General features: G+C 40.7%; 1 protein-coding gene across 1 annotated transcript; it reads left to right on the top strand.

Annotated features, from left to right (window-relative positions):
* Positions 1–4100: 4100 nt before the first annotated feature.
* On the top strand, positions 4101–11894 carry hopx (HOP homeobox). Its single transcript, XM_083980502.1, has 2 exons — positions 4101–4430; positions 11611–11894. The coding sequence occupies exons 1-2, from the start codon at positions 4284–4286 to the stop codon at positions 11686–11688; spliced, it is 225 nt and encodes a 74-aa protein (XP_083836628.1). The 5' UTR covers positions 4101–4283; the 3' UTR covers positions 11689–11894.
* Positions 11895–18554: the final 6660 nt, after the last annotated feature.

Genomic DNA, 18554 nt, shown 5'->3' with positions numbered 1-18554 from the left:
TTTCATTGTTTACCCATTTTTAAGGACACTTTGAGTTAGTGTTTGTGTGAAACAGTAGAAATCGTGTTTTTTCCCACAGAGACTAAAACGACAAACAGGCGATACGTTCACTGACAAACAGTAAAAGATAGTACTGTTCTACTTGGTGTCATGTGCAGAAACATCTCCGACACCCTCAGGCGCTCGGTGTGAACTTTGAACCTTCAGATAGGATTTACTTTTCTTATCTTCAAATACGACTGGAGCGATCTGCAGCAGCCAATCAGCTCGGACGGCGGCAGTTTTTATTTACCCGACGACGAGGCCTTTTCCACTGAATCCCACAAATTATGTTTGTCCGCCATAAAACAACAGCTTGTTATCGGCAGGATCAACATATGCTGTGGTGTGTAGGAGAGGGACGATATTCAATCATTCATCAAACTCTGCTTGTGTAGTGCAACGTCTGAAACGGCTTTTATTGCTGCGTTCAGGGGCTACAAGAAGGTCCGACAACAACACAGCCCTTTGCAATATATAGAGGTAGAGTTCTGCAAGAAGAGCAGTGGGAGGTCAGAGATAAATTTGGATTCGCAAACTAAACAAACCAGAGAAATTCAGCCCTTGGAGGTCGACTTCCAGGTCAACACACTGACTTCCGACTTCATTTTGTTCTCAGCTTTTCCAGCCTGAGGACCTGCTGGCTATCACATATCAACCACCCGCCACCCCCCACCCTGCCTACTCACGCCCATGAAATCTTGCATTTTGAGGTAATTTCCTCTGAGTGTGTCAGATTGCGATTTCACAATAAACAAGCGACACCACAGTCGTGCTGGACAGAGAACAATCCTGCACTTTAAAGGGATACAGTAGTTCAACATTTTGGCAACTTTGCCCATTGCCACAATCCTTATAGTCTCAGGAGTACTGTAGGTTCTTTACCTTTAATTGTCAGTGCAAGCTGTTTTTAGAACAGCGGAGCAGAGGCACGAGCTGCTCAGAGCTACACTACGGAGGCTAATGGGATTTCTTGGTTTCCCTCATCAAACTCATCAAATACACAATCCAACAACTCCAAAACGCTCTTGTGGACAAGTTGTGACCTGCACATTCACCACGCTATGAGATAATAACAGAACGTTACGAGACCGAGTTGTTTTAGAGGTAAATTCATGCAAAACCGCTGATGCACGTTCCCGTCTGGGGCAGTTTTTTGGCAAGCAGTCTCTGTATTTGCCTCAAAAACAACTCTGTCTCGTAACATTACATTATTATTTCATAGCGTGATGAATGTGCACGTCACTACTTGTCCACCAGGGCATTTTTGGAGTTGTTGGATTGTGTATTTGATAAGTTTGATGAGGGAAACCAAGAAATCCCATTAGCCTCCGTAGCCTAGCTCTGCTCCGCCATTCTAAAAATAGCTTGCACCGACAATTAAAGGTAACGATCTACTCCTAAATCTATCGGAATTATGACAACGGGCCAATTTGCCAAAAATGTTGAACTATCCCTTTAAGGATTTTCTAAGTGGTTGTTGACTGTCAGAAAAAAAAGAGGGGTAGAGAAGGAAATAAGCAGTTTCTAGACACCTAAAAGCCCAGCGATTAGACCTCAGATAAACGGTAAACAACGCTGCAAAGATGGCTGCATTAAAGGATAGATGGAGCGTCTGAGGGCTGAATTCATCATAACTTACCGTCTGTATCACAGGTGAGGTTTTTGTATGGATTCGTGTGGGCGAGACATTATTTGGCAGGCAGGAGGAAATCACCCAGAAAGCTTTGCAGTGGCTTAAGTCAAGCTTTCAGTGAGAGTACCACATAATTATGGGTCTAATCAAAATCCAAAGATAGCATCAAAGGGAACTCTGTGGTGTGTGTGTGTGTGTGTGTGTGTGTGTGTGTGTGTGTGTGTTGAGGATACAGATGCATTATCAGGCCGCTATTTACTGTTTCTACCATGTGAAATTCAACATGCTCGGTCGGGATGTTTCCTTTGCCACAAAATCACCATAACAGTCTGTGTTTATCTCATCAAAGTGAGTCATGTAAATATTCCGCTCATTTCAGTGCAGTTAAAATTGCGTAATAACAATTGCTGGTGAGGAAAGTGTTTTTAGGGTGTGTGTGTGTGTGTGTGTGTCGTGTTTATGTGTTGAAGATTGTAGAAGGGGGGGTTAAACGATTTAAAAGGAGTATCTTATCTATGTTGTCATGCTAGAACAGGCGGCTCCCAAAGCATTGTGCCCTCCTCAAGTCAGTCAACATGTTCTGTAATGAGAGTGGATGAGATGCATGAACATAAACAGAGTCAGATTAATCTTAAAGTATAGTGTAAATTAGTCCTTTATCCTTGGATTATTTCAGGCTCCAGCTGAGCCAGCCTGTATCCTTGTTTAAACCTAAATGCTCCCCTGGGACTCACACAATAGTCTATGAGCATATGCCAATTGGATTTTTATGGTCATGTTACATAATATTCCTACAGTAGGCTATGTGTAGCTACTTTGGCAATTATGTTTCCAGTGACCTTTATTCTTTTCTTTTTTCCCCATTTTTAAGGCTTTTACTGTATATACTGTCTTCATCAGCAGTGTTTGGTACATTACAGCTAAATCTTTAGGAAACGGTGAACATTTTTGGACATAGCCTACATGTAGGCTAACATATTACATTTCTTGCCAAGCATTGGTACCACTCTCATGTACAACTCAGCATATTTTTGTTTATCAATGTGCGTGTAAAAATAAATCAGAAAATCTAAATTTAGAATAATCAAATAGCTACTTTAAGAAAAAACTAAAGGGAACCGAGACACACCAGACAAGCAAAAAGAAAAACAAACAAGTTCATTATATCAACATATACAGTACCTTTATCAAGCACCTGTTTAGCCAGCTCACAGGTAAATGAAGTAAACGAAGGAATTGTGCAGGGTAATTCACTTTTAGCTTGTTAAGATGGAGCTTAGCAAAAAGCTAGCCAGAGACATTTTCAATCAATTAAAGGGACACATGATGTTAGCCTAATTAGCAACCAAGCTATAAACATTTAGCTACATAAAACTAGAGGATCTTTCTTAAATCTCTCTAAAAAACAGGGACTTAAGCAGCCATTTAAAAAAAGAACTGAGAATTAGCCTTGTGGAGCGCTGTAAACATCGACGTAAAGTAGTGTGCTAAACTAAAACGGAATGTTCGTCAGGCATAGCAGCAGTAACTAAGGTGGTGAAACTTCTGTGCCACTGGTTGCCTGGCAACTCATTATGACAACACTGAAGGAAATCAGAAAGATTTGCCAGTTAGGAACAAACCAAATTCCCCCATTGAGTAGGTTAGCTTTGAATAGTATCCTATGACTTTTTTATTTTAATTTTAATGTCATTTTGTGAGAAAGAAATGTCAATGTCTACACTTATTTCCATCCTTAATATCACTAAATATTTCATACATTTAATTCACGTCACGTGGCATTTGTAATGTCAATATGGTTGACACTAAGTGAGGTAGTCTACGTAGATCTACATGCAGGAGGTAATGATCTATAGTCCTACCTGACTCCTCCTTCTAATTCAAGATAGAATCAACAGTTTAATCACCTGGATTTACATCATATGGTGAGTGTACAACATAAAATACAACATTATTTAAGGCTGCATAGCTCGACAAAAAGAAGAAAAATATTTTTGAGCTGATTTTGGCGCCTCCCAGTGGCCTGATATGAAACAACAGCACAGCACTGAAACACACAACACTGCACAAATTCTCACCAAGATTATTTTGTCTCCTAAAATGATACCATTGGATATTATTACCTACATTAATAATATTCAGAAACTTAAATTGCTGTAGCCTATTAACTTTTTTTAAAATTTTTGTCTAAATCAATCAAACGTTTATCTAGGCCTATCTCACTTGGTTTAGTTTTCTTATTGCCATTAGGCCACACTACACTATGCTCTGCTGCCCTATGTGCTGCATGTTTTGCGGTCCAGTCCAGTTCCAGTGTTTGTGGGAGGGTCCTGCTGGTGGGACTGGCCTCATGCATGACGTGCCTCTGTTGACAGTAGTAAAAGCTTCAAACACACACACTCAACTCCCACAGTCACAGGCTGTAGCTGCCGCCCTCACACACTCTCCCGCTCCCCGCCGAGCTGTCACCGATCATCCGCCGCTCCACGCTCCTTCACCCGGCTGTGCGTCCTCTGCGCACCGCGGCGCCGACACCGGAGCTCTGACTGAGGCTGAATATTTTTGTTGTTGTTTTTTTTACAACAAGGACGAACTAGCTATAAGGAATATGGCTTCTAAATCGATGCAGTGTCTGAACCTGTCGGAGGAACAGATCAAAGTGCTGGAGGACAGTTTCAAAGGCTGCAAGCATCCGGATGGCACGGAGCTCATGCTGGTGGCTGCGGAGTGTGGACTGTCAGAGCAGGACACACAAGTGAGTGGAAACCTCCTATTTCAGTTCTCACAGTCACAATCTTTCAGTTTCTGCGAGCAGGAATGTAGTGATGATGATTTCCTGATGTTTTTGACTTATTTATAGATGTTTGCTGCAGATTTGCACACAAACAGGACGTTCAGAGTTTGAAGAGGATATGAAACCATTGATTGAACTGCTGTAATCATTAGTAACATTGCTTGGTAATAACCAATGATTTATGTCTTCTCTAGGACCCATATAGACTTATAGTTTCCACTATTATACTTGTCATAAAATCATCCCCCCTCCCCCCCCCATAAGGACAGATGTAAAACAAGTTTCCTATAGGAAGTGTATTGATTGGTTTTCTCCTGTGCTGGAAGATTAAGTATCAGTATTCAGAAACACCGATACCACAATGTAACAAGACTCCAGTACAAGTAAAAGCCCATTAATATAGGAATCCAAGTGTATATCTATACATTTATTACTTAAAGGATAAAGGTATAGGGCATTCATTAAGAACATGCCTCTGTTAAATTGTGTATGTGTAATTTTGCAAGCTTGTATTTTCATTAGGTAACTGGTCCGGTTGATAAAAGAGAATAACTATGCATTTATGTGATAAATTATATTCTTTATCTTTATATTACAGAATTGCAGTGGAGTGCCAGTCCAAGTGGGAGTGCACTTTACCACAGTACTTTACTAGATGTTTTTATTTTCATTAGTTGGTATTTGACTTCTGTGCAGTTTTCAGAGGTTTGACATGAGCTTCCAGCCGTGACTTTAAAAACACGAGATCTCGACTCAGGAAACTTGACTTTATGGTATCACAGCTTGGTGTAAAGAGACTTTGCAGAGTCATGAGGGTTATCATCGTCACTATCAGCCTTTCAGTCAGGTGATATCTGAGGAAATACTTCTAAAGGCACTGACACAAAGTATCTGTCTGCAGGAAGAGGGTGTTTCTTTTTTCTTTTCTAAAAGAAAAACAAGACTTTTAATCTGAAATGTCCAACCTGGTGCTGCTCCACTGACAGTGAATGGAGCAGGTTTGTGGACAGTGGCGGTGCTGGTCAGTGTTTCTGTCACAGTGAAGGATGAAATAATCATCCGATCACAAGGCAGCGCCTCATTGATCGTCAGCGGAGCAGCTCCAGGTCGTTTTTTCTTTCTTTCTTCATGGTGAAGTCACGTCAGAGTCGAGTTTCCTGCTGCTTTTTCAGCTCTGAGAACGACTTGTTCACTTCACACAGTCAAACAGTGATTCGTCTGTTCAGGGTGAAGAGGTCATATGTTTGGTGAGAATCACGTCCTCAGTCACTTACAAGGAGAAACAACTCACACTCTGGTTCCTCAAATGCAACACAGCTTAATGCAACCTGGGTATATTACTCTGGGTTAATCTGATTGTAAACTTTATTTATTAATTATTAATGAGTTTACAGCACCTGACGCTTAGATGGGCCTCTGCAATAGTTTCAGTCACTGTAATGACACGGAAACAGGTTTTGAAAAATCATGCAAACCAAACTCTAACCCCAACCCCTAACCAACTCTGAGGTTTTAATGTGAAACTTCAGAATAACCTTGACTCAAGGTCAGTTTTCTGGAGCTTTCAACCACATCATCAGTGGAAAAACGTATATGGGTTCGAGTTATGATGTGAATTGAGATGTCTTGTACATCTGTCCCTTCAGTTTCAACAGTACATTCACTACAGTAACGACGTCTGATGTTAAAAATCATTAGAAAACAAACACTAAAGAACTAGAAAATGTTTTCTTGTGAGTTCATAATTGTCAGGATGAGACAACTGTATCATAAACACATCATGCAAGTTGTATGACACTGTTCAGGATGTAAATATAATTGAAAATTACCCCAAAAAACTGATTATAAATATCCATATTATATATTGTTTTGCTATCCACCAGCTTGTTTTGATTTGTTTTGACCAGACACGCTGAGTGGAGTAAGATTTAAAGATGTTGTTGCACTCGGTGACTGTCATTTAGTTTTATATATAGATATCAAACCCCAACACATTATTCCTGAGGTATTTAGTCTCCTCGCTCACTCGCCCTCCTCTCCCACACGTTATAGCACTCCCACCATCCTGGATCGTGAGGAATGCCTTTGGCCTACTGTACTGTACACTGAGAAGTCTGAGGCAACTGTCACATCAGGAGCCAGATGTGAAGCTTCAGAGCACGGATAACAACATCTGAAGCTTTGCAGGCACCTCCAGTAGCATTCCTCTCATGGATAGGTCACTGTAAAAAAAGAAATCTCTCTCTACAGGAGTGACGGATGTTTTACTTTAAGATGAAACGAGTCGGTTGTTATTGCTGTTGGCAATTTGACAGGCAAACAACGCCACTGTGAGTTTAGCTGTACTTGTTGGGAGTTAAAGCCCTGCATGTAAATTCTGTCCTCTGTTGGAGTCGAAGCAAAACATCGGGTTCATTTTATAGGCAAATTTCTGCCGGTCTTTGTGTTTGTGAGCAGACAGGCGGGTTGAGGCTGCTGTAGAGAGAGCGAGAGAGAGAGACGGAGCTCTCACATGGCGTGGAACATGTGTCCTTTTCATAATTAGCTCTCTCAGTACAAACATTTCACCAATCAATGACTTGTGTGTGTGTGTGCGTCAGACACATGTTTTGCGTCGCTCGTTTTTCCACTTCGACTCCACAAACCAGTTCCTCCAGATTTCTCAGGGAACATTAAATCTGCTGCACATTTCATGCCGATGCGTACACAGCTGCTGCGTGGAGTTTCCCCCTGATTTAAACAGGAAGAATTTCATATCATACGATAGTTGTTGCATCTTTCAGACTTAATTCATCAATCCCTGTGGTTTAGAGCTGCAACGGCTAGTCCATTAATTGATTGACAGAGAATTAGCAACTGTTTTTGATAACTGAATAATGGTTTAAGTCAGTTTTCAAGCCGTAATGACAAACATCTGCTGGTTTCAGCTTCTTAATTGTGAAAATTCGCTAAATTTCCTGTCTTAATTGTAGAAAATTCAATATATTTAGGCTAGAGAACGTCACCTTGAGCTGGAGGAAATTGCAGCAGACATTTCTAACCTTTTCCCGGTGCTTTAAAGACCGAGAAGTTACTCGATTGCTCATAAAAATTTAGCAGATTAATTGGTTGTGATCCAACAGCAGTTATGAACGTTGAGAGAAAATACTTTAATCCTTAATCTCTATGATGGGATTCATGCATCCAATAGACATCAGTTAGCTAAACAAATCTGGCCAAGTTGAGCCACATGTTTGTTTTCTTCTGGCCCGGTTCTATGGCCCAAATCTGGCCCATACACAGTACGATTATCTGATGCTACTCCTACATCTGGACCAATGTGCTGTGCAGTACAGAAAATATTCCAGCTGTCGGTCAATACTGAAGGATAACAGCTGGACTCTGCAAGTGTAGCTACGTGCCAGACTTGGGCCATGATCGGCCAGAAGTTTTATTTTGCAGCCTGAGGTGATCCAAACCAGTCACTCTGATCAGATGTGAGAACAGTTGTGAGGACCCATGTGAATCTTTGCAGAAAAAGGAGGTTTATGGGTAACTATTGGTTGTGGAGGCTTGCTGATCAGTTGTCGTACAAAGCACTGTATTTTTAGCAGATGCATTGTGGTGATGTGCACGTCAAACAAGCCAATTGTTTGATTGTCGCCAACTGTCGAAATATCTTGAACTCATTCGCCAAAATGTGTCGCCCAGACATCAAGCCTCGGTGTGACCGTCAAGATGTATCTTTGAGTGGACATGCAAAGAACAAGAAAAGACAGAAAAGATACCAATTTGATTTAGCTTAGCTTTAACTGCATCTAACTCTATTACAGCCAATCCCCATGCATCTTCACCCTGTCATTACCGTGACAGCAGATGGGTTTTACTATTTGGCTCTGCCCATCAAGGTTTAAATTGAGCTTTTTCTGCTTCAAGAGAGGTTATGACTTTTTTTTAATGCACCATAGGCTACTGCTTCCCAATCCTTCCTCTGGTGTTAGAGACTGGTAGCTACTATTTGTTGTGTGGGAAGGTTGGAGAAGCTGTGGCCAATGTGACATGGGGGGGCCCAGTCCAGGCACAGTGAGGTAAAGATCTGGCCGCTCATCAAAGGACCTCACTTCGTTCCCAGCTGATGTTTTTTTTTTCTGGTTTTCTTTTTTTTCTTCCTGCAGCACACCTCCTGGAGTTGGAGTGTTTTTGGACTTGTTAACAAAGGTCTCATTGGAGGAGGTGTAGCTGAGGAAACACACCCCCCCCCCTCCTGCCGCCACTCCCCGTTTCACATTAACAGCGTTTACAATGTGCTTCAGCTTCTGTGTGGCGTGTTTAAGCTCCTTTCACAGATTTTATTTTATTTTATTTGTTTTACTGTGCTGCAAAGTCAGGGCTTTAAAGGTAGAGTCAAGTTTGAAAGACCTGGTTATGTAATCCGGTGTTAGTCGAGGGGAAAACATGACACAAGCACCATTGTGTGGGTCAGCAGGATTATAAATCTTGACATTATTGTTCAGAGATGGCATGTGTGTAATGCTTTTATAAGACATTCAAAGAACTTTTGTACTTTGAGAGAGGGCCAGAAACAATACAAGGTACAAAGCAATTCAAGTCCATTCAAATCCTGGAAGAGGTAAATGACATTTTTAAAGACTTAAGCCCTTAAAGGCCAGACCTGCAGCATGAGAAACCAAGTTTCGAGACTGAGACTGATTTTGTCCCTGTATATTTTTAAGTGCAAACCCAGAAACCTCCAAATGGGAATCTAATATGTTTTCAGTATAAAATGTGGAAACTGTTCCGCACACATCAGAGTCAGGGTCGTGTGTCTCGAAGCCTCAGAGTCGTATCCCTCCCTTTCCCCTCGGTGTTATCAAAATGATGTCAGCTCTGTTGTGGATCCCTTGACAACCTGAACGGCAAAAACAGCGATGCGGCAACGGGTCGCGGGTGTGTTGTAGCTATCGTAGCGCTGGCTGCAGTCGATGCCGTCATTAGCCGAGTGGTCGGAGAGCAGACAGGCAACTGGATCCAGAGAAACAGGCCCGGGGGTCTGTGCCAAACATTCCCTGTTAAAACTGGATGGAAACATTCGTTTTTCTGTGGTTTCCCTGACACAACTTCACCTCAGGGTCACTGCTGTGTCTGCATGAGTCAGCCACCACATTTACATGCACCAAGAAATGTGACTGTAATGTGATTATAAAGCCAACGAGAGCCAGAAAGGAAAATAACTGCAGTTTGTTTCTCTCTGTGAATCATGGTTTCTTGAAGGTTTTTACAGCTGGTAATGTTAACCTTCAGCACAGTCCTTAACCCTCAACATTATTTAAACCATGTTTACAATCTTAATACTACACAGTTTTAGATGATAAACCTGAGCCATCCTGTAAACTGCTATAACTTCATACTTACAGTGTAATGCATGTTGGCACATTAGTGCTAATGCTACTGACAACATTAAAGGGATAGTTCAACATTTTGGCAAATTGGCCCATTGCCATAATCCCTATAGTCATAGCAGTAGGTTTGTTACCTTTAATTGTCGGTGCAGGCTATTTTTAGAACAGTGGAGCAGAGCCGTGAGCTGCTCAGAGCTATGCTACGGAGGCTCATGGGATTTCTTGGTTTCCCTCATCAAACTCATCAAATACACAATCCAACAACTCCAAAACGGTGGACAAGTTGTGACCTGCACATTCACCACACTATGAGATAATAACAGAACGTTACCAGACAGAGTTGTCTTTGAAGCAAATGCAGAGACTGCTTGCTGAAAAACTGCCCCCGAAGGGAACGCGCATCAGCGGTTTTGTATAAATTTACCTCTAAAACAACTCTGTCTCGTAACGTTCGGTTATTATCTCATAGCGTGGTGAATGTGCAGGTCACAACCTGTCCACCAGAGCGTTTTGGAGTTGTTGGATTGTGTATTTGATGAGGGAAACCAAGAAATCCCATGAGCCTCCGTAGTGTAGCGATCTAAAAACAGCTTGCCCCGACAAATAAAGGTAACAAACCTACTATGACTATAGGGGTTATGGCAATGGGCCAGTTAGCCAAAATGTTGAACTATCCCTTTAAAGTTACTGTAGCTACTGTAATGTAACATGATAAAATGCTAAATATATGCTAAATCTCCAGTCTGTTAAATTCAATAGTAGTAAACATGACCGTTGCCATGCTAACGTTAAAGTTGAACAATTAATTGCCAGACATCAGTGTGTGTTAACAATAAAGTTAACGCTAACGCTATCATGCCAAAATATATTAAAAACAATAGCTGTTATGTTTACATGTTAACTTTAGCCAATGGTGGACATTATAGTTTAGTGTGTAGCATGTAGTCTGTTGAGTTGTACTCATATGGATGTAATCCTGTCTAAAAATTACCATTTAAAAAGTTGAGTGAGGATTTAATACGTTAATTTTCGCAGTTTGTCAGCCTCCAAGTTAACTAATAATGTTTTGAAACCGGATGAGACTTTGCAGATTGTCATAATTGTATTCAAATTTGTGTAGGGATTAGACTTCATGCTAAACTAAGATAACACGATCTGTCTACATCCTGTTATACAAACATGAGATTAGTATGAACTCATCTAACTCCTCATTATGATGTCATGGCAGCTTCTTATGCTTTGACCACGACTGCACCAACCTGTTCTGTGCACTGACAGCTACAGACAGCCGTCAAAATATTGTGCATGTACTAAATCCCATGTTGTGTCTTGCTTGGATGCTTTCTATAACCACAGCATATGTAAACAGCACTATTAGGTTTCCAGTCCAACACCTTTGTATAGGAAGCTGAATTTACACCCCTGGTTGTTATTTCCAGTCGGGCGAAGCCATTGCTTAAGCCACATGTAAATGTAGACAGTGGCCTGGGGATGAGGAAAGCATAACAATGCATTTGGAGTCGTCAGTGTTTTTGGTTCAAATCACTCCTGACAATAGCAGAACTCCACCTGGATAATTTCTCAGGAATATTCATGTCATTGCTGCATTTCGGATCAACCGGACCCAGTTACCTCATCGCTCTCGTGTTTCAGGTTCTGCAGCCAAATGTGCATGTCTTCCTCCTACAAAACCCCCACTGTTTACCCCCTCTTTCATATTTTTATTTATTTATTTATTTATGCTTTTTTTTTTTCCCCTCCAGAAATGGTTCAAGCTACGTAACGCACAGTGGCGGCAGGCCGAGGGTCTTCCGGCTGAACTGGGCTCCGTGTTGGACTGAGACCTCCCGACCTCCTCCTGGATGCCCGAAGCTCTGCGCTGGCCTCGTTTCCCTCCCCACATCTCCCTCCCTCCTCCTCCTCTTCCTCATACACCTCCCTCTCCATCCATGTGTCCATCTCTCTTTTTTGTATCTATGAAGCTATTTTAACTTACAGAATGTGAAGGTGTTTGTGTGTTGATGATGATGCCAATTATAACCGCCATGTTTACAGAAATAATAAACATATTGTTATTATAAGTTAAACCGACTCTGACGTGTGCTACTGTGCATCTGGGGTTCAAATACCCTCCATAGGAAGCCGGGTTACACAATGGCGGGATGTTCAAAAAAAAAAAAAAAAAGGGTGTGTGTGTGTGTGTGGGGGGGGGTTATGCTTTTGTTTTCCGGCTTTGTTTACATGCGTGTCCATCAGCAGGGAGCGGGGCTGGACGCCAAGCGGTTCACAGGGTTATAAAAGATGTAAGGAAGCGCTGCTGGGATTACAATAGATGCTGCTGGAATCTGCTGCAGGAACGACCAGAGACAAATCTGGAACATGTCCAACAACAGAGAGAGGGAGAGAGGGGGGAGGGACATGTGAGCCGAGCGGAGCGAACTGAATGGCATCATGGGCTAAACAAATGGCAGGTGATGTCATTTCATTGTCCCTTTTTTTCTTCTCTCCCCCCGTGACCGAGTTAGTTCTGTATAAAGGGGGACGTGAGCTCACCGGTGATTTAGAGCTTTGGGCCTCACAGAGAGTCCACTTTAAAAGGATCAGGCCGGCGATAGTTCTGCACCGCCACCGTCCACATGTCCACAAAAAGACCAATGGTTTCTGCCAACAAGTATTGTGTGCCTATTAAAACTCTGTCACAGAGCTCCATTGTTGTCCAGAAACAAAATATTGAGCCCTACTTGTAAACAAAACTCTTTTTGTAGACATCATTAAAAATATATGGAAGTCAGACTGGTGCGTTGCTGGTTTTGATGTTTTCATGGCATTTCCTTACAATTGACTATGGGGATTAATCATATTTTAATGGATCAACTTGATAGATTGATTAGACTTTAACATGTGTAATGAAATTTGGGGTGCTCAAACCCCCCCAAAAAACTGTGCAATAATATCACACAAGACAAAGAATAAATACATAATTAAAAAATAGATAGTAGATGTTTTATTGCACTGCAGATGTAATATTACACAGGAAAAGGTTATTGCACTCTAAAGGAAATGGACACTTGGAAACATCCCTAAATTCAATACAAAATGAAAAAGTAAGATTCAATATTGAGCTCTATTTGTAAACAAAACTCCTTCTAACGAATAATTTTCACAGTTTTACATCTTCAGAAGGGACCAATGGGCTAAAAGCAACTAATATATGGAAGTCAGATACTGCAGAAAGACTAGTGTCATGCCTCTTCTGGTCTTTTAATGACATTTAATTACAATTGACTATGTACACTTATTAGATTAATCATAATTTGAATTGGCTGACAGCCCTAAATTCAATACAAAATGAAAAAGGACTCAAAACAGTAACATAAAACTGAACAAATTGTCTTTTATCATGATGATAGTGACCATTTATATTACTGTAAGAATAAGAGTTAAATTTGAAGTTTCAGTTGTGTAAATGATAACCACAGTCCTCTACCGCAGTGGTTCTCAAACTTTTTCTACATCAAGGACCTCTAAATTGACACCAGAAATACACAAATATTTGTTCCGAGAGTGAATAACGTTGCTTTTTTTTAGTCAATATACGTTCAAATTACTGCCAATGGCATGAACTTTTGGAAATTTCTGGAGAAAAAAAAGTAATATTTTGGTGAGAAAAATTTGGTAAAATTTTGAAGAAAAAAAAAAGTTAAACACAGGATATTTGCTGCTGCACATGTTGTACAGTATACAGATAGACAGATGGAAATAATGGAGAAATAATGGACGGGAAGAGAGCGAGGACTCAGTTTGTGAAGAGACTGAAGAAGGAGAGAGAGAGAGAGAGAGAGAGGGGGGATGGGGTTTGCTGCCAAAGAGCCGGGAGTGAAGTGAAGACGCTGAGATCGTGGGAACGACCGACTGTAACAACAACGAGCTCAACAGAAACCAACACCGACCCAACAGGTAGTTCAACCGCTCCTTAAACACACCTGTGTTTTTACCGGCTGCTGTCACACACTGTCACACACACTGTCACACACACACACACACACACACACACACACACACACACACACACACACACACACACACACACACACACACACACACACACACACACACACACACACACACACACACACACACACACACACACACACAGTGACATCCCACACACATTCATAGAGTGTGCACTAGTGATCCTGTTTATTCCTAAATCTAACATCTCTCTCTCTGTCCGCAGGATTTCAGTTTTGTTTACGAGGACATTTGATCCTCGTTAGTATAGAAAAAACCAAACACACATTGTGGTGGTGTCTGTTTCCTGTGCCCGGGGTGTTTTCCTCTGTTCATCTGAGCGTGAAAAAAAAAGAAAAAAGGCTGTGACACCCACTGAAAGAAACACAAACACACTCACACTCACACACACACACAGAGAGTTGCTCAAGCCCCCGGCTGAAAACATACATTAGTTTCCAGACCCGCCCCTCTCTGCTGCTGTTGGCTCATAAATCCCCAATTTAATCTCAGCTGAATTGCACAACACTGTAAAACGGTTGAATACCAAAGATGTTGTTGTTCCCTATAGGTTAAAGAACGATCACGATGCGGTTGATGTATCTGCTGCAGCAGCCCGGAGGGGGGTGGACGAAAACCCACGATACCACACAGTGAGGTTGTGAAACTTTACGACCAGTCAGAGTTTCATGGCAGAAATTTCAACACAGTCCTAATTTTAGCTCGACTGCTGCTAAACTCAACTCTAAATCTTTATTATAATGAAGATTTTTAAAGGAGCAACACGAGGTCTTGTTGCTCTATCGAGGGTTTCAGCATCTTTCAGCTCCTTTTTTTAAATTTTACGGCCCACAGTTTTACTGGTTCACTGCAGATGGCTGTTTTCACCTAAGACTCACTGCAGTCTGTCCTCAACCTGCTGCAGCACTGAAGAGCCAGACAAACTAAATTAACGACTTGCCAGGGAATAAGGTGAAGCCGGCAGCAGTTTACTGTAAGAGCCAGATGTTTTCATCAGGAGTCGGTGCAGAGGACACAAGGAGGTCCTCAGAAAATTAGAAGCAAAATGAGGTCAAATTCAACGTAAAAATGTTAAATTATTATAAATTATTACTTTATGTGCGTTATTGTAAAGATGTATTTCATATTGTGTTGATTATCACACAGTGTTGACCTCGTGCTGCTCTGCTTCTGAAATACTGTAACAAGGAAAAGATTCAGCTGTTGCAAATGTACGGTTACACTTTATAATAAAGTACACACTATTAAACATGAGTTAAACATTAATAAATACTGAATTCTTCATTAATAACGCATGAATACTTATTAGTATGTTTATAAATACAGTTGGTGCTTATCAATGATGAGCAAAACATCTTTAACTACAAACTAATGAGTATTCATGTGTTACAAATGATGAATTCAGTATTTAAAGCTTAACTAATGCTTAGTGTGTACTTATTATAAAGTGTTACCCAAATGTACTTATTATAAAGTATAAGAAAATACAAGCAATACTAGCATACTAAAATAAAGTTGTTGTTGTGTTTTTTGGGTTATTGTTGCAAGACGGGCACCCAGCCAGAAGCTAATGTTAGTTAATGTTTGTCTTTAAGTCATAATATTCAAATGTTTAATCATGAAATCATTAGAAAATAGAAACTCAGAAACTTTGCACACACATAAAAGCTGTATTTTTTATTCATTATTAAAACTACGTGTGTGTGTGTGTGTGTGTGTGTCAAAGGGAGTTAGTCTCTGTTACAGATAACACAGCTCTCAAAGAATATTATAATCTTAGTTACCTTAAATCAATAGCAATTTGTATAATACTCATAATAAGATGAAAATAAACACTGGTTTAGTTTGTGGAAAGTTGATAACTTCCCTAAACAACTTTACTATGGGACGACAAGTTGAATAAACTTTACTTTCTTGATTATAACTTGATATAAGAGTTAATTAAAAGTTACACAGTTCTGACCACCCCTCCCTCTCCTGCATTGATCATATGACGGAGTGAACTGAGCCTCTTTTCTTCTGTTTCGCCACGAGAGCTGATGATGAGCATGTGTGTGCAGAATTTGAATGGAGCCTGGTTTTTGTCTGTTGCTAAGTAAAACTGTGCAGAGCAGCGAGGAATCTGTCGTTCGGACGCTGCCAGGCTGCAGCCGGCGTCACTCTCTGCAACCTGACTTTTTTGTTCCACTTGATGTGACATCGACCCGATCGTTTCCTCGCCACGTTTGTGCAGAAATCCTGCAGAGTCGTTTCTCTCTCTGCACCTGTCACTGTTCATCTTCATCCTCATCACGTTTTTACCATTTTTAAAGTGATTCTTCTTTATTCTCTTTAAACGTTTAAACAGTTTGTTCCTAAAATAAAAAAAACAACACCTGTGTTAATGCATGTTAAAGGGATAGTTCAACATTTTGGCAAATTGGCCCATTGCCATAATCCCTATAGTTTTAGCGGTCATCAAAGTTGTGACCTGCACATTCACCACGCTATGAGATAATAACTGAACGTCACAAGACAGAGTTTAGTTTTACTTTAGTTTAGTGGCAAATTCATGCTGATTCAGCTGATGCGCGTTTCTCTCGGGGGCAGTTTTTCAGCAAGCAGTCTCTGTATTTCCCTCTAAAACAACTCTGTCTGGTAACGTTCTGTTATTATCTCATAGCGTGGTGAATGTGCAGGTCACAACTTGTCCACCAGAGCGTTTTGGAGTTGTTGGATTGTGTATTTGATGATTTGATGAGGGAAACTAAGAAATCCCATCAGCCTCCGTAGCGTAGCTCTGAGCAGCTCGCGGTTCTGCTCTGCCGTTCCAAAAATAGCTTGCACCGACAATTAAAAACCTACTGCTATGACTATAGGGATTATGGCAATGGGCCAATTTACCAAAATGTTGAACTATCCCTTTAAAGTTAAGACGATGTGCCGATCAATAGCCAATTAGATGGACAAGGCAAGGGATGTATCTATCCACCCGTCCATCCATTATAAACGAATGGGATGAAGACAAGCTGACATGTTGTTTCAAACAAAGAATAAAGATTAGAGCAAATTAATCAATAATCATTGGTAAAAACAATTAAAAAAAACTACACAATTACACACTATACAATTCTGTTTTCCAGTTTCTAAGTCGACAGGGAGACGAACTGGAGTCCAGTGTTTATCTACATGTGCTATTGATAACTGTGATAATATAAAACACTGTTGACATGATCTATCTACAACTCCACCCACTGACTTTCTGTTTTTATAGCACCCAGCTCCAAAAAAAATGTCACTGTGAAAGTCAACACCAGCTTCAATATCTAGATACGGAAGAACCACAGCAACAAGATGATGGTACTGGAAGGAGTTTACATCACGTTACAACACTGGAGGTAAAAGGAACAAACAGCTCAGTGGGGAAGAATCTCACCAAAAATGTTAAACTATAGGCAGTTTCACTCTTTGGATCAGTGCACTTCCACTGTAGCATCAGAATGCAGTGGTTTTCTCTGGTTTAATATTTACTGAGGAGGTTATTTGTTTGGAGAGAGTTCCTGTAACTCCACCCTGACACGGTTGTTTGCAGAGCGACATCATGCAAAACACAAAATGATAACCAGAGATAATTTAACTCTCACAAACCTAAAACTAAGATATGGTTTCATACATGGTTTGACTTTTCTAGTTTAATTACATGAGAGGAGGTTTCAGGTTCTCCATCGCTGCACTGACAAAATATTAATTAGGTGTAAATCAGGGAGTTGTTTTTAGAAAAAACAAAACAAGAACAAGCTGGTTTGTTAAAGTGTCTATAAAGTGTCTGGACGATGGTATGAGAGCGTCTCACATGAACTGCAGGACTTCCTGTGTTTTGCAGAAGGTGTGGGCTGACTGCACACAACATCCTGTCAGAGGCCGTTGGCACAAAACAATGAGGTAAAAAAAAAAAAAAAAAACACACCCACAACAGAAAAGACACAGTGAAGCACTCGATGTACAAACATCTTCTGGTATTTATCATTAATAATATAACATAATCATATTTATGATCAGTTTATCTTTCTGTTATTTTTTCACTTCATCACCTCTCTGTGTTATAAAATGGTAAAAATGTTGCATAATAACAGAGATGACGTCTTCTTCAGTCGTCTCAACTAATAGATGTTCAGTCGTCGCTGCAGATCTGAACATGGGAGGAGCTGCAACGGGAAAACATTTCACATTTGGTTTGAATAAATGTTTTGAAATATTATCAAAATTAATTTTCTGTGGGTTTCAGCACAACACAACGACAGCAAAAACCAACACAACGGCCATGAAAGACAGTTTTATCTAAATATCTGGACACTAAATGAGGATTCACGCAGACGTCCAGTCATTTTTATGGTAAACTGTTGTTTTAATGATAAGAGACGTTTAGAAGTGGTAAAGTTGTAAAGTTTTTTCAGCTCTGGCAGCAGAGTGCAGCAACATTTAGATGAGATGGGATCCATGTGTGTGAACGAGCGTGTGGTTCACATGATGATACACACTCCTATTGACGGGTTTCCACTGATCAACAGCTGGAGGCGGCGATGAGGAACGAGTGTGAGCCAACAAACGATGGAGAGTCGATGTGACGCTGGTTGTAAACACTGCAGGTTTTAAAATGTGGAATAGATCATTTGACCTCGTCCACACGGATACGGGC

The sequence above is a fragment of the Trachurus trachurus genome (assembly GCF_905171665.1).
Source record: "Trachurus trachurus genome assembly, chromosome: 10".
NCBI lineage: Eukaryota > Metazoa > Chordata > Actinopteri > Carangiformes > Carangidae > Trachurus > Trachurus trachurus.
This window is presented reverse-complemented; position numbering and strand designations above follow the sequence as displayed.

What these genes read in the sequence shown, in the direction of transcription:
- hopx (XM_083980502.1), top strand. Translation starts at nt 4,284, where the DNA reads ATGGCTTCTAAATCGATGCAGTGTCTGAACCTGTCGGAGGAACAGATC. An exon ending in TGTCAGAGCAGGACACACAA is followed by an intron (nt 4,431 to 11,610) that starts GTGAGTGGAAAC and finishes TTTCCCCTCCAG; the next exon opens with AAATGGTTCAAGCTACGTAA.